The sequence below is a fragment of the Melospiza melodia genome, chromosome 3 (genome assembly GCF_035770615.1).
Source record: "Melospiza melodia melodia isolate bMelMel2 chromosome 3, bMelMel2.pri, whole genome shotgun sequence".
In the NCBI taxonomy this organism is placed as follows: domain Eukaryota; kingdom Metazoa; phylum Chordata; class Aves; order Passeriformes; family Passerellidae; genus Melospiza; species Melospiza melodia.
This window is the reverse complement of record NC_086196.1, coordinates 13,126,368-13,142,959: the sequence shown is the minus strand read 5'-3', so window position 1 is coordinate 13,142,959 and position 16,592 is coordinate 13,126,368. Positions and strand designations below refer to the sequence as shown.

At 36.4% G+C, this 16,592-nt stretch overlaps 1 protein-coding gene across 4 annotated transcripts in view; it reads left to right on the top strand.

The window, feature by feature from the left end:
• Nucleotides 1-16,592, top strand: part of NOL10 (nucleolar protein 10) — a 52,739-nt gene that overhangs the window by 11,695 nt on the left and 24,452 nt on the right. For all 4 annotated transcript variants that reach the window (XR_010027056.1, XR_010027055.1, XR_010027054.1 and 1 more), the window contains exons 11-13: nucleotides 130-279; nucleotides 2,668-2,734; nucleotides 7,390-7,442. Coding sequence is in view for 1 of the 4 variants with exons in the window: in XM_063150831.1 (XP_063006901.1) it covers nucleotides 130-279; nucleotides 2,668-2,734; nucleotides 7,390-7,442 (270 nt within the window). In the remaining 3 variants the exon portion in view is untranslated. The remainder of the gene's footprint in view (nucleotides 1-129; nucleotides 280-2,667; nucleotides 2,735-7,389; nucleotides 7,443-16,592) is intronic.

Genomic DNA, 16,592 nt, shown 5'->3' with positions numbered 1-16,592 from the left:
AATTCAAAATTATTTATTCTATGTAAGTAAAATTTCAAGTTTAGCTAAATGTTTAGTGAAGATCTGATGGGCATGACTTCCTGATGGTCTTACAATGTTATAGATTTAATTTGTGTCTTATTCTTCAAGGTCCTATTATATGATCTCCGGTCTAATAATCCATTAATAGTCAAAGATCACCACTATGGCCTGCCTATTAAATCCATTGAGTTTCAGCATCAGCTGGATTTAATTATCTCTGCAGATTCTCGAATCATAAAAATGTGGAACAAAGATACAGTAAGTAGTTTTATGTTACTGCATTCAGATTTTTAAAATTTTACTTTATTTGGGTTGAGAGTGTTGGGGGATTTTATTTTGGCTTGTTGTTTTTGAGTGGTTTTTTTGTGCAGCTTAATTAATTAAGCTGAAATTCAGTGTAAGAAGTTGAGGTTTTAATGTCTCTTAATTTACATAGCATTTTGTCCTGAGTAAATCAGCATCTGGGAAGTTATTCAATAGCCTGTCAGGTATAAAGATGTAGTCTCAGGGGGTTTTTAGCTGTTTGTACATGTCTGGCCAAGAGGCTTCTTTCAGGAGAAGGTTTTAAACATAAAAAGTAGTATGTTAGCCATTGCCTTAGTTTCTATATTTCTCACTGTTCTTGAATACATCCAGTTAGGTTTTTTCACCAGAGAAAACATGTTCATTCCAATTCCCTGCTCAAAGTAGGGTTAATTTCAAAGGTAGATCAGTTAGTTAAAGACCTACTAAAATCAGTTACTGCTTATTTTCACGGGATCCCATTTGGATACTGAAGCAGATACTATGCAGCGAGCCAAATAACAGCGTGTCTTAATAACACTGTATTAGGGGATTATATTGCAATGGGCAATGTCTTTATCTTTGCCCTTTGCACCTCTAAGTGAAATTGTAAGCTCTAATTTTCACTCTTTCACTGTCTTTCACTCTTTTCATTATATAATGCTGTCCTCTTTCTTATCTTTCTGTCAATGAACCTTACTATGACTCTATGGGGCAGCATGTTTTGTTACCCCAGAGATTCATAGTAACACTATTGTAACTTGTTTTGGTTTGAGGGGATGTCTGTAGTCATTGTGCTCCTTCTGAAAAACATGCTCCATTTATGCTTTTCTAACTTTATAGTGAAACATAAAGAGAGTTGTAGTAGAGGCTTTTTTTCCTAATTATTTCAGGCAGTCACTTCAGTATTGTTGTGCTGCCTCATGAACTTTCAACAGCCTCTTTTATTTTTTCTGTGATTGCAAGTAGTTTTTTGTAAGCTCCTCTGCAGTTAATTGTTACTGTTTGAAAGAGCAAATAAATTATTGGCTATTATTTAAAACATCTGCAGTGGCCTCTCTCCATTTTTCCTAGGTATGTATATTTCCCTCTTTGAGAATGAAGCTCTGTAAGGTTTGCAAGGTGGCTCTGGTGGGAAAGGGGAGGGCTTCTCACTGCTGGAAGGCAAAGATAGCTTTGGACTCTTTCCTAGAGTGTGTTCCAGCTGGCTCCATCTGTCCCAGATGCTGGTTCCTGACTACCTCTGGCCAGGAACCAAGTGCAGAGGCAGACTGCGGGTGGAGAGCACATGGCTTTGATACCAGAATGGCCCCATGCTGAGACGTGCCTTGGGGTGGGGAGCACCAGGCTTTTGTCTGCGGAGGCCAGGGTGGAGGAGGACTCCTCTTAATCATCAGGGAGAGACCAGAGGTGGGTGGGGTAACAGCTTGTAACTGGGAGGGAAAGGAAGGGCCCAGAAAGGTAGGTGGGATTGCTGCAGGGAAAGAAAAAAAAAAAAAAGAGGAACAGGATCAAAATTTACCTTGTTCCTGTCCCTCATTTAGAATTGTGTAGGCATGTAGTCTCATGCTTCAGATTATGTGGTCCAGTTGTTAAAGACTTTTCCTTTACTGGCTGTTTTGTGTGTTGGCTTATAAGAGCACCTGTATTTTGTCTGGGTTTTTCAGACTGTGTTCCCATTATTATTTTGAGAACATTGTTTCCTGCTTTTACCTCTTTTTTAAGTAACCTTTATAACTTCAATTCTTATCTAAGCTATATACCACTGTATGCTCTTAGTGCTTTTGTTTTATATCAAGACCTCTTTAAAAATGAGTTTATAAATCATAAATAAAGTCCTGAGCTATATTTCATTTCATGTAGACATTAGTACAAGTGGAAGAATCAAGCTCCAGATTCAAATTCTACTCCTAATCCATTTTCTCAGCTAATCATACTTAGCAAAGTAACATTATTTAAAGCTTCCACATTCATAGTTGAATAAAATAAGGGTTACACTGACAGTGTGCCCAGAACTTGTGGACCTCAGCCTCACTTTTGCATAAAATAAAGTAAATCTGACGTATATTTTCAAACAGAAGTGTAAGCTGAGAAATTAGGGGTGCCACTGTACATTGCTGTATCTTCAATTACCAGTAGTCTGCACTTCCTTGTAAGAGATTGAATCAGATATAAAAAACAATACTGTCTTCCTTTTGTTATGTTCAGATATTAATAACATTTTATTGTTCTGCAAAATCTGTTCCATCTTTATTCCATCATGTTTCTTATCTTCTATAGTAGTTGTTATTAATGTTTAGATTTACTGAATTTAATTATATTGTTTGGAGTTCTTTATGATTTATTTTCTCCCTGCAATTTCAGGGAAAGATATTTACTTCAATGGAGCCAGAACATGATATAAATGATGTCTGCCTTTATCCAAATTCAGGTATGTTAAGTATATTAATGTCTTGCTAAATTCAAAAGGAAAAGCAAGGTGTGGTCTTTGTTTAGGTGATACAATTTAGGTCTACTTTCCTCCTTATGGGAAAACTTAGAATAAAGGGTTGTTTGTCAGTTAGTTTCCTCTGCATCTATATTATATAGGAGCCTCTTTGCAGTTAGAAGCTGCAGTGCTGTTAATTGAGTGATTGGCCTCTTTTACCCCTTCAAATATCTGAAGTGACTCATTTTATAGTAAGAATAGAAGTTTTGGCCTATTGTCTTGACTAAGTCCCAATGAGTTAGAGCTTGCTTCCTAGACGTAAGAAAAACCTCTTTACAGCATATTTACACTTCTTTTTCAAGTGTTTCAAGAATTTGATCTTGCCTTGATTTAAATACAGCACTTAAATTGTGCCATCCCTTAGGTTTATTACTTTGGTTTTAAGTGTAGATTCCTAAGTGCACAAATTTGCATGGTTTTTGTGATTTTTTTTCAGATTTGTTGCATCTCATAATGTTATGTTCAGAGATCAAAACTGAGGATCACTTTTAACCAAGGTTTCTGGGACTTTAATTTATGAGTAAAATTATTTTACAGAATGATGGCTGTATGCGCATATATGCTTTGGTTGTACTTCAGATTGCAACTGGACTTAATTTTCTTACTTAATATGAGTTGCTTTAGTTCTTAAGTACGGTGTGATACCTACTTCCTTTTTAGAAAGCAGTACTGAAAAGGATGAAATAAGTTAGGGCCGCTAGGATGGCACAGAGTAAAAGTCTGGAAACAGAGAATGCCTGAGTTGCAAACTGCTATTATCTTAATTTTAGAGAGAGGTAGCAGTAAAGACAGAGGAACTTGGACTTTGATTCATTCTAGCAGCTCAAATTTAAGATTGTAGATAAGTGAGCGTGAGATTTCTGGCAAGTTAAAACTTATCTCTCTTTTCTGCCAACTTCAGTTAAGAATGGGTTGGAGGTTTTTCTTTTCCTTTTTTTCCTTTTTTTTTTTCTTTTTGGGGTAAGATGAGCAATTAAATCCTCTTCCCTGATAAGATGGTGGGCATTTTTGACCTTGTGAGCAGAATACATGCCATGTGCGCTGGTTGAATGTAGGTGTTCATGTGAGTGTATTTGAGAATTACTGCATGGTGACAGGGTGGATTCTGCACCCTGGAGATGGATAAACCCTCATCCATGGTGGCTGCAGAGAGAGATTGTTGGAGTGCCTGATTTTCAGCCTTTCACTCAGGTTTCACCTGTGAGCTTATTGGTCGCATCTAGAAGAGAGCCCAGCAGCAAATTACCATCCACACAGCATCAATGAAGAGTTCACCACAGGGAGTGGAACAGAAAAAATTTATTTGTCAATGTGGAATCATAGTGTAATTTAGGTTGGTAGGTACCCCTGGGAGTTGTATATTTCCTACTCAAAGCAGGGCCAACTTGAAGTTAGATCCAGCTTTGAAGCCTGATCAGATTGCTCAGGTCAAGCCAAGTTTAAATATGTCGAGGATGGGCATTACTCAGCTGTGGATGCTCTGTAGCCTTTGTGGCATGTGGACATGACACGTGTTCTTTTGCAGAAATGATTTTCATGAGACTTTGCACGACAAATCTTGTAGCCCAAAGAATTGAATGTGCACATGTCCCTGATGTTGCTATTGGACATTGCTTTTCACAAGTCTGTGACTGAGATCTAGATTGTGCAGTCCAGTTCTGTAGTGCTGCTTTTCCTGTTGTCCGTAGGGGGACGGGTTGATGGTTTTGGTAAGAACTGTTGTGGGAAGAAAACTGGGTTGTACCTTATAGTCCCATGGAGGCAGTGGGGTAAAAACAAGAGCGTGTTGCAATGGAGAGATCAAGGGTAAGAGGTGGTGCATTGCATGTTCATCATAAATACTGTTGGACCAGCACTTAAGATGCCTTAGAACCACCTCATGCTTGTTCAGAGTTTAAGGAATAATCATGACTGAAGATCTGAAAATAAGGAAATGCTTTCAGTAAAAGGGTTTTGTAGTTGTGGAAAGGTGGAAATATTTCAGTATCAGTATGGTTTGGCTCAGTGCTCTTACTGGTGCCCCAGCATTCTCAGAGCTCCTCTAGATGCATGGCACAGGAAAGCCAGGAGATCTTTGCCTAGCTTGTGTTTTACCACTTCATGTATCACTGCTGCTCAGAAAGGCAAAATACCCCATTTTCACTCTTATTGGAGAGATAAGGATTTGATGGATGGACTATTCAGGGGATGAGGAATTGGTTGGATAGTCTCATCCAGAAGGTATAGTGGTCAACAGTTCAATGTCCAAGTGGAAATCAGTGACAGGTGGTGTCCCTTAGGGCTCTGTATTGGGACAAGCTTTATTTAGATATTTATATCTTCATCAATGACACAGACAGTGGGATTGAGCTGTCTCAGCAAATGGCAGATGACACCAGGCTGAAGGATGTGATGCCATCCAGGCATACTTGGACAAGCTTGAGGATTGAGCCCATGGGAATGTCATCCAAACCAAACTGTTCTGTGGTTCTATAATTCTATCCGTTCCTGTAAACTCAAGATCAGTATACTGTAGACTGGTTTTTTTGGTGGTATTTTGTCATAGCTAGGCATTTTTAATTAAACTATTTTACCAACCATCTTCAGTATTAGTACCTTTCCTGGGAAGCAAACCCTTGTATATCTTTGACCGAAAACTACATGATGACAAATTTCAGTGGATCTCTTAATAGTTGAATATCTTCCTCTGATCACAAATGAACAGAATGGGGGCAGGGAAAAAAGATTTACTTACTGAGTCCATTTAGCCTTTAGTCAATTTAAGTTGTAGAATATAAATAAAACTTGACAGTATCTCCAGTGATAGAAATCTTGTCCAATTACCGTAAGAAAAATTAAAAGGTAAAAATTTGCATTTTCTAAAACTGCTGCTCCTACATAGTCTCACTTCATACTCCCGTTTTTATTCTTTTACATTCATGATACTGTATTGCAGACCATTTTCCAGAGATGGTCTTAGTAAAACTTCTGAAAACAGCCTCTCCTTTATTTCCCTTCTACAGTAATCAAACTAGGCTGTTAAGTAGTTTGTTAGGGTGTGGTTTCTCTTCCCATAAAAATTGATTAAAACTAACAAGCTAAAGCAATAAAAATGCATGGAATAGACTTCTCCTTTAAGAGTTGTTAACTTTCATTCTTCTATTTCCCTTGTAGTATACACTCATATACTGTTCAGAAGTCTGGTTTTGTCCTCCTTTGATTATTTTATTATAAAACCTCAAAGAGATTTTACTTCACTGTCATCTTTGAAGCATCTGCAGAATTAATTTCTGTCTTTATTCCTAATGATTCCTATTCAGTCAATGGAAAGATGTTTTGTCTTATAAAATAGTAGTGAGTGTGCTGTTAGGGGAGCATGTATCTTGTACACTATACTGGAGTACTCAGTGTGTATATTCAAGCATATGCTGTAAATTCTTGCTTTTTCCTTAAATTGTCTGCAAACCTTTCCAGACAGTTTTTTAGTCTGTTTGCTGACTAAGCTTTCATGAATATTTTGCTTTGCTGGGAAAGCAAGCCCCCTTTTTTCTGACATTATAAGTCCAGCTGCATTGTGTATTTATAGTAAAAGGATTAGGTAGGAAGGATTACTCCACCCATGGTAATTGCATTCCTTTACTTGGGTGTAAATTAAATTTCTGCCCTCTGGGTGTGTAGTAATTGACCCAATTATTCATAGTCTCAGTGGCATATGTTACAGTTCTTTCAGATCAGAATGTTATCTAATTTGATGGCACTTTTCTTCTTCATAATTAATCATTTGTATTACCTGTTGGTCGGCTACTTTGGAAAGACTGAATTGAGATAAACATAAAAGTATATGGCAAATGTTCTTATTACTCTTTTATGTAGAAGGAAATTGGGAGTATTCTTGATTTTGAATTTACAAGAAGTCTTGTGGCAGTAGGAGATTTTCCACAGATTTTAGTATTCCTACAGTATTTTTTTTTATATTCAGAGTATGTAAACCCCTTATTTGTGGTGTTTCTTGGGTATATTCATAGATACTTCAAATTCTACATTTGCCCTGCTTGGTTATAGGATTAGTATTATTCCTTTTGAAGCCACAGTGTCCTATATCTCATTTTGGGTTGAGAAGCTGCTGTTGTATTTATTTCCCCAGATGAAATATGAATGAAGGTGTAAACCATGTTATGATTTATGGCTCTGTTGAGGTGTGTGTACAAAAAAACCCAAATAACAACATGTTCTAATACCAATGTATTAATAATGCAATTTTATGTCCGATGTAGTTTTTAACTGCAATACTAACTGGACTTGTTCTAAACAGTATTAAGGGATGAACTGTTCATATTTGTTATGAAAGTTGGCAGCCTGCACTTATCAGAGCTTAGTGGTTGCAAAGTGGTGCTGAACAATTAAGATAGAAGACAAAAGGGAATGAATATATAGAAAATTAAGCTTTGTTAATTAGGCTGATATTACACATTTCTTTCTGTGGTATTTGATGCAACAATTTATTACAGATCTTGATTAATGTCCATTGCAAGCCAAGAATATGTACTTTATGAGCTTTTTTTAAAAATAGTATTATCCTCTTCTAATCAATATTTTTAAATGTGGAAATCTCTTTTTAGGAATGCTAATGACTGCCAATGAAGCCCCTAAAATGAATATCTATTATATACCAGTAAGTATTACAAGTTGTTGCTGATATTGCTCCTAAAGACACAATTGTTTGGTGCCATTCAGGTATTTCAGTTGAAATTCACATCTACATTGTCTGAGATGTCACAATAAAGTAAATTTAGGTTAACTATAATTTTTTAATTTAACATGTTGAATTACTTAAAAAACCTGTAATTTGCTTTTTGCTGCCAGTTTCAAAACTCGTTAGTGGCTGCAGAAAATTCAGGTGGAGCTTTTTTTGATAACTGATGAAAAATAGGAACTATGTTTTTCAAGATAATAATTTTGCTTTGTTAAATATTTTATTAGTGTCTTTAATATGTGGTGTACAGTGACATAGTCATAGCAGTAAATATTCTTTGTTCTGACAGTGATACTGTGTGACTTCAGGTACAGCTCTTGACTGTAGCTTCTGCTCAATGCCCTTCAAATGCAGCTTTTCACGGGATAAGCTTTCCACTTGAAAGGCTTAACTGTAGGTTTAACTACATGTTTTATCTCTGCAGATTGGTTTTAGGGAGACTTAGCAGCAAGCCTTCTGGTGTAAGGGAGTTGTACAGAAAATTATACCTGAATTTCACTCTTGGTTTAGTTCCTACAGTGTTCTCTAGAGGTTTTCTTGTTCTGATAGAAGATAAATAGTAGGATACCTGTGTAAATTTTACATGCAGAATAGCTGACCAGATTCTAAAAATACATAACTTCTTAATTAATTTTGGACAAACTATAAAGTTTATTAATATTGAAATACATATTTTACTATTTTTTAAGTGAGCCAAAAAGTCTTCCTTTAGCTAATCGATTTTAAACTAATTTAAATTTCATCTTTATCAGTTCATTTCTGGTCATCCCCCACTGCCATATCTACTGTGTATGATCTTGATTATGTTCAGGATAGAGATTTATGAGTTTACATTTCTCTTTGTGGAATAGAATATATATACATGCTGTATTTGTGTGTCTAAACACAATAGTATACCTCTAAACAATTCTGTAGTCTGATATATTTACTTACATTATTAGGGTTTTGCATTTAAAGAGATGTGGCATTTTATGCATGAGTTATGTCAGGCTGTTCTTTGGATGTGAATTGTCTGTTTCTGTAACTCAGCTCTACCCAACTCACATTTTGTTAACTGCACTGTTCCGTGCTTTGAGTGAGAAAGGGAGACAACATATATTTTTTTAATCTATGACAAAATATTAGCTGTATTTAGAAGATTAACACTTTCTTTCCATTTACCTTGTCCTTTGTAAGGTTGAGAGAGGAGCTCTCCAAGCATTTTTTTTCCTCTATCGTCTCTTTTAATTAATGGATTAGGGAACACAAACTCACTTCTTTTTGAAATCTGATGAGTTTTTAAAACTGGAATGGACTAGTTAGTCAATTTAAATAATCCTGATGCAAAAAAGCATTCCTTCTGTCACTAAAGGTAAGGTTCAGCTTATCTCTGAAAATTGTGCAGTGAGATTGTTTTATGCAGGTGTGCATGATACATGAACCTGACAGCTATAGTACATGAGCAGTTCACATCCAACTTAGCCAAAAAGTTATTTCATTGTCTTGATTGTCACCAGTGATGAATGTTTGTTAGAACTTGTTCAAGCTAGCATTATTTTTGAGTATTCTTGCACAAACTGTAAATCAAAACAAAAAATATTTACTTTTTGCTCTCTCAAAAATCTCTCATAGAATCCTCTGTGAGTACTAAATTTGTGTTTCTGAAGTCAGACAAGTAATTTTTAGTTAAGAATTATAAGCACTCTGTATTAGATCTCAGATCATACCTAGAGACAATATCGCAAACTTAAATACTGACTAATATTATCTAGTATTTTTGCAGCATGTAGGTTATTCCAGTGAAGATTAACATAAATTTTGCCCTAAAGCATCTTCCTGTGTGACCATCCCCTGATTTTTGTTACCTGAGTCTGCCTAACGTTGTTTGGATGGTACCTTTTTGTGGGTTTTACACACACAGTGACATGAGTATACAGATGGACCCAAATGATGAATAAAAAGCATAAATCCAAATATGAGTTCTATATTTGAAATATTGATGTATACAAGAACATTTAAAATTTATTTTAAAGGCTACTGGCTAGTTTAAATTTGCTTTTCAAATAAGCTAAACTTCTCCAGTTGATGTCAATGGCTTTGAGTTTGAAGGCTGTTGAACATACCTGAAATACTGTTGTTACTTTTTTAGTTGACAATTTGTAGTTCATTTCAAAACATGTAATACTTACTTTAGACAATAGAAAAGTTAAATAGTAGTGAGAAGTTACTTTGAAATAGAGACAGAAATCTCACTCTGGTCTGATTTTTTTTTACCCTGTGCCTTTTTACAGGCAAGACAGAAGGGGCTGGCACAGCCAGTGTAGCATAATTGAATGGTGTTTTCCTACATTTCCTAAAAATCAAGTATGTAGCTCACTAAATCTGTGTTTGTTGGCTGTTTTGTTTATTTTTTAATCTACCTTTTAAATTATGAAAATATGAAATGGAGGACTTGTGTCAGCCTTCAACTGCTCCAGGGCTTTTTTTATTAAGGAAAACTTAATGTTATTAACACGTTCATGTTACAGTTTTATTCCTTGATCTTCCAGACTAGTTATTTGAGCTCAGAGTAGCACACCTGTCCTTTGGTTTCTCTGTCAGTAGATGATTAATACATGTGTTTTTTCCATCCTTGGAAGACTTACTAATTTCTTTGCACAGGCAGAGTTAAGTTTAGTTACGTGGGTCTTTGGAGCAAAACTTTGAAGGACTGTATTACTTAATCTCTTTTCATGGTGTCATTTTCTATCTTTTCCTAAGAACTAGAATTCACAATTTTTTTAATGAGTAACTTAATTTTTTCTTTGTTTCTTTAAGGTAGACTGAATAGTACTAAAAATATGTCTTTTGTCTTTGAGATGTTGACAGGAACTGAGTTATGAGTCTTGTTGATTTCTGCAACAGAATGGATGCCTGGGAGAAATGCTACTAAGTGCAAAGGACAGTTATGTAAATAAAATTCAATTGCCCGTGCTCATCATTGGCCTGTAGTGCTAAAAATTATTCTCTTGTTTTAAATGCTCATTGGAACAGCTATTGGAATTGCCATGGCTGTGATCAAGGAGGATACTTTAAATCCCAAATGTATGGTGCTGTGCTCTATGTAAGGAGAAAAGAATTCACAGCAGTGGGACTTGCAGAGCAGTGTGTGCATAGATGGGTGCAGACAGACCCAGCATCCGCTGTCCATGATCGGAGTTGGCCAGACAGTGCAGGACTGTGCCCAGCCCAGCATGCCCAGCCTCTCAGCAGGTTTTATTGGTGTGGGCACAGTGCTGTGCTAGCACAGCTCATGACTGGTGAACTGGAGCTGGCTCGTGTCTGGCCAGCTTGGAATGTGCTCTGGCTGAGCTCATGTCTGACTGAATTATCTGTGCCCGTTCTCTCCATTGTGAACGCCAAAGCTAAATTTCCATTTCAAACCCAAAAAATTACTCTTAACTTCAGGATTATAAAAGTTTTGACAGTGAGTATCATAATATTGCTTGTAAAAGAAATGGCACGCATCAGCTTTTCCTGCAGAAGTTTCATCAGAGTGGGTATGACAGCTGAGACTAGGAATGTCTGGGAACATTGCATTTCTTATAAAGAAGTAAAAAATCACCGCAGTTTTTTCTTTTGTGTGCAAAGCTGTAAGTAGAGGAAGTACAAGGTGATTTTTTTTGTTTTCTAGAAAGGACAGGCAGGTTTGATTTTCAATGGCAAGATACCTTATATAGGTACACAGTACAGAGTGACCAAAAAGCAAATTGAATCTGACCCTTGAAATTAAATGTTTGTATTACATAGGCAACATTAGTGGCTTAGCTTAGAGACTTTGTTTTTGTTTTATTTTGCTGGGATTTAATGAGGGCAAGTGCCTCTGAATTCCTGACTGGAATTAGGCTGTTTGCCATTAGTTTAATAGCTAACTTGCAGTTTATGCAAACACTTGGAACCTGCTTCTTGCCAGCTGGCTTCCTGGTTCATCACTTTGATGTGTGCCTCAAGAAGGTTGAAATGAAAGTTGTGTGTGCCTTGGGATAGTTTTTAGACTACTGACTCAGAAACCTAAGTTGATTCAATAGTGCAAGCAGGTCCTGGCCAAAGAAGTGAAGAGAGCAGAAGTTCCATTGACACATGGTGGTCCCCTGACCTGGAATCTAAGATGAGTCAGATTCTCTTTAAGCTTAATTGGGGCTGTCATGTTCCATAACATACAAGGTTCTCTTTGAAGGTTGTACAGAAGGTGCTCTGGGTGGAGAGCAAGGGGCCTGGGTTTTACTCTTAGTGTTTACTTCTGGTTACACAAACTTGTCTGATCTTAGCACAGATGTTGCAAATCTGTCCTGTCTCATTTATTGGACTTGAAACTTTCGGCTACATGAACATACTGAAAATGAAACTTGCTCTATTCATTAGGCTGTTAAAAGAAGAGAGCAATTAAGCATGTAATTAATTGAGTGTAATATTCTGTGTTCTGGGTTTTTTTTACTTTCCTGCAGTCTTGGCAGAACACTCCCTGTTGAGGCTAGAAGCAATGTACTTTTGCTGTAGTGAAGATATTAAGCTCTTCAAGGAAAAATAAATCCTGGAGCGTCTCTGGCTTCTTTTCAGGTGGTTTTGGAAAATAATTTGATATCCTAGCACTCCCCTAGTTCAGGGCTGTTGGAGTTATAAACTGGAAATGCTTCAAGAGCAAGTATTTCTTGCCTACTCAATGATTCAGTTGCTCTAAGAGTATAAGGGTTCTGGTTTCTCATACAATACCTACTTTGGATATGTGGCTGTCCCTATTGTTGGAAATATGAATTTTGTCCTCTTAAAATCATGTGGCTTTTCAGCTAAACCAGGCATTGTTTGCCTTTCATACACTCTTGAATTTCTTTAATTGATTTTGTTTTCTCTTTTTTTTTTTTTTTATACTCCTCTAGTCTAGTTTAATTACCATTTATCAGCATCTTTTTGTTTTGAATATGCATCAAAAATGCTTATCTTTAAATTTTTTTTTTCTTGGATTTATAAAAAAAACTGTTTTACAAGACCTGAGGAAAAACTAGTTTTTCCTGAGTGGTTAACCCTGAAACAACATAATCACTGATTAAGGCAACAAATCCTATTAGTTTACATGTTTTCATTAAATGCTCTGGTTATTTGGTGAAACAAATCTGTAGAGGGAGCTTGTACTGAAGGAAATACAAGTGAAAGCAGTTTTTTAATATCTTAGTTCATCCTCTTTATTTCTTTCTGGATATTTGTTTGGAGTAGTTCTAGAGTGTAAATTAGGGATGAACATGCTTTGGTCATAGGTGCCCAGGTGAGCTGCTTCTAAGTGGCTGAATTGGTCAAAATTGTCTTCAGTTCACTCACAGACAGAAAAAGCATTTATCTGAAATAGGTATTTTCTGTCAGTCTGTGACAGGGTGCTCTCACTTGTTCTATACAAGAAGTTATGACCATCAGATACCTGTCTTTACAGTGTGTCATTATTCACTTTAAGAAGTGTGGGAGTTTTCCCCTGTGTTATACTCTCCACATTTAGCTCTATGATGACAGACTTTTAGAACAATTTTATTAATCTGAGACTTACATTTTATCCATTTGGGATCTGCTGATTGTCTTTTTTTCTCTTTTGGGCCTTTATATGATAGGAATACAAACCTACCTGTCCACATCTTGTATTTCATACCTTTAGGGCCAGTGTTCTGTACAGTCAGCTGTCATTCAGATAGTTTGTAGATGCAGTTACAGTGAGACCTTCTGTACAGATTTTTGGCTAGTGTGGTAAAAGTTATGAATCAGACAATGCAATTCTTATTATATTTGTGTTTGGCATTTTGACACTAATAGAACAGATTTCCAGTAGAGTGCAAGATTTTGATTTCTTTTAGAATGTTTTCATGTCTTCTGATTGGCAGTATTAGGTCATTCTGTATAGGTGCTGCCTCAAGTGTTGTCTTGAAGATCATGTGATGAGGCTGTGTTTTCTGGAAGACTAGAAGACAGTTGTTCATCCTGTTCAATACAGCCCTTCCCTAACATGTTTTTGGTAAAGTAGAAAGCAACCATGAAACTGGCTTGTGCTAAGAGATTTTTTTCTATCCTGAAACAATAGGTAATGTAGAGAAGCATTTCATATTCTGGGAAAAAAAGTATAGTAAAATAAAATGGTAGTTGTGATGTAAAATGGAAAATGTTGGTCTTAATCTTAGTTTGTTCATTTTGAAAACTGTGAAATGACTGGAAAGAAGGGTTGTTATGAAATAATGTATTAGGTTGAGCTTTAGGGCTGCCAAGTGTCAAAGAAGAAAGTTTCCATTAATAAAAAGATACTTGAGTGCATCTTTGGGCCTTTAAACTAATTTTGAGTTTTGATATATCAATCTTGCAAATTTGTGTTTTCCATCCAGAACAGTCTAATCCTTTAAACAAAAAAAAAAAAAAAAGTCTGGTGAATGATACATTACCTATCTCACAGTATTTACAAGCATAGGAAAAAAGTTGTTTATCTTCACAAGCAGAAATGTGAGCTTCCTACTTTTAACCTAAACACTTTCAAACTGAAAAATAACACACTGGGCTTATTCCCAACAAAGGATATCCTCCATTTCCCATGTGCTGGCTGAGAGACACAGTCCCACTTATCACATGTATATAGAAGGAAAACACCAATGTGTGATGATCAGGAAACAATTTCTGATCTTCCTGTAAAACTTGTTTTAGATGTTTCTGGTGCTGATGATGTACTAGTCTAGATTATAAATGTGTATGAACCCTGCTTAGTGCTGTTGTGGCTGTTAGTGTACTAGGCAGCATTTCTTCAGTATTTTTTGACCAGACAGCAGCACACTGACTGTAAAGTAATACATATAGTTTATGTTAAACCCTTCATAGAGCACAGGAGAAAACTCTTAGAAGCAGTTGTATGGAATTATACCAGGTGATTGCTCTTACCACTGAGAAAAGAATCATGTGCTTTTTAGTGTTGTGACTGTTTCTCAAGCAATTCTGTTCTTGCGTTCTTATTTTAAGAAGCATGTTTTGAGGGGGGAGCGTGCTCCCTTTGTTTTAAGCCTTGAGTATTTGGAAGATATTTTTTATTTCTTAACTTGAACTTGTTCTTTCCTTTGATCCATCTATTCTTCCCTTGATTTCTGAAAATCTAGAGATGCAGTTGCCTAGCTTCAGTCAATGAAGAGAGAGGCAGTCACAGATAATGAGTAGGTGTAATTGCTGAATGGAAGTTTTGTACTTGTACATGTACTACATGTCTATCAGCATGTAATAAGAACTGGAGTGTTTTAGCTTTTGAATCAGAAAAGACAAAGCATGTGAGAATTTTCTCCATGTAGTAATTTCAACTCAGTCTTTATTTCATTGCATTTGAAAGTACAGGGTAACTGTCATCTTCTGTGTTACATTCAGAATTGAAATGTCTTGTGAGTTATGACTATTTTATGCAGAAATAGTGGAATTTACAAAGATCTAAGATTTTTGTCAGAGAAGACCTTAGAAGTAAAAAAAAAAAACTATCATGTATGTGAAAGCTTTCAAGTATTTATTTGAAAGCTGCTTTCTCTTTAAAATTATTTCCTGAATTGTGCAAAATTTCTTTAGCATTATGCTCTTCAGTGAAGTGGGTTTATGCTGAGCTTATCTTCATTATCTGGAGGAGCTGCATATTCCCAACAGGTAGTTGCTTTTCCTTCCCTTTGTGTTGTCTGGCAGTACTTGCATAAACTCAGAAGTCTTCCTCCCAGTTTTGCAAAAAGCAATTAACCTGCAATAGTAGGGAGTTATTAGAAACTCACACATTCCTAGATTTCTGGTAGTTTGTCAGTCATGTAAGGCAGACAAACAGCTGGATTTGCCATTACCTTTATGTCTGTAGCATTCCTCAGATTTCCCTAAAATACAGATCATCCTCAAGTATGTGTTGTTTTAATGACTGTAAAGATATTTATGCTGTAACATTTCTTGGCATCTGGTGTGTACTGTAAAAACTCTGTTCCCAGCCACTTAAAAGCACAAGAGGCAAGATCCTACACAGTGAGACAGTTGAGGAATTTTCCTGTCCCATCAAGAGAAATTGATAAGGGGACATGTTGGGACTTGGCATTTCTGGCTTATTTTTGGTGGTTCTTACTTGTTAATTTAGATTGCTGTCAGGGGCTGTTGCGTACTTACTGAAACCAATGCATGTGTTACTCTCATCTATGTTAGTAGTGGAAGTTTTGTCTGTTGATGGCCTGTGTCCTTTGTATAGTAAGAAGAATGGCATATGTGCCATTATGTTTTGAGAAACAGATTTCTGAACATATTAGAACAGTTGGAAGCTGTGTAGAACTTCTTTCCTTTTTTAAAAGGAAGGCCAAGACATTATGAATTTTCCCACTTACCATTTCCTTGTCTGCCTCTACTGTAGTCCCAGTTGTAAAGGCAAGGGAAGAACTTTGCAAGGAATTTATTCTTTCTAATGTGTCATGATGGGATGGAGGTTTTTGTTAGACTGTGTAAACCATAAAGGTGGTATTGTTGTGAGGGAGATTGTTGTTGTTTAGGGACACAGAGTCCCTAAACAGTAAATTGACTTTGTGAAGGTTTTGATGAGTACCAGGACCTATGCAAAGGAATTGGTATGAGCACTTAGTGAAATGTGGTAGGGAATGGAAGGTGTGGATGGCCAGAGTAAAATGTGGTTCCTGACTTACTGTCAGTAAGGCATTAAATCAGCTGATCATACCTCATCTGCACTTTTTTTTTCATGGATAAAGAAAAACAATCAACACATGTCCATAGATAAATAAAACCAGTGAAGAGAGTCCCAGCTGAACTTACTGCACAGTATTAAGGCAATTTTCCTAGTTGCCTCTCTTTTTACAGCTGGTATGCCATAGAACCTGCTGTGTAGAATAAAGACAGACTTTTGGTAACTCTTGAATTATTTCCAACTGGTATTTTTGGGAGGTGCTTGAAGCAGGTCATGGTTGTAACAGATACTTTGAGAAGCCACTCTCCCCTTACCTTTTGAGCTTCATTTGATTGGTTGACTTTGTGTGAAAGTAGTGTCTTCTTGTGCTTCAAGTTTCAGTGTATCTTTCTGACTTCACA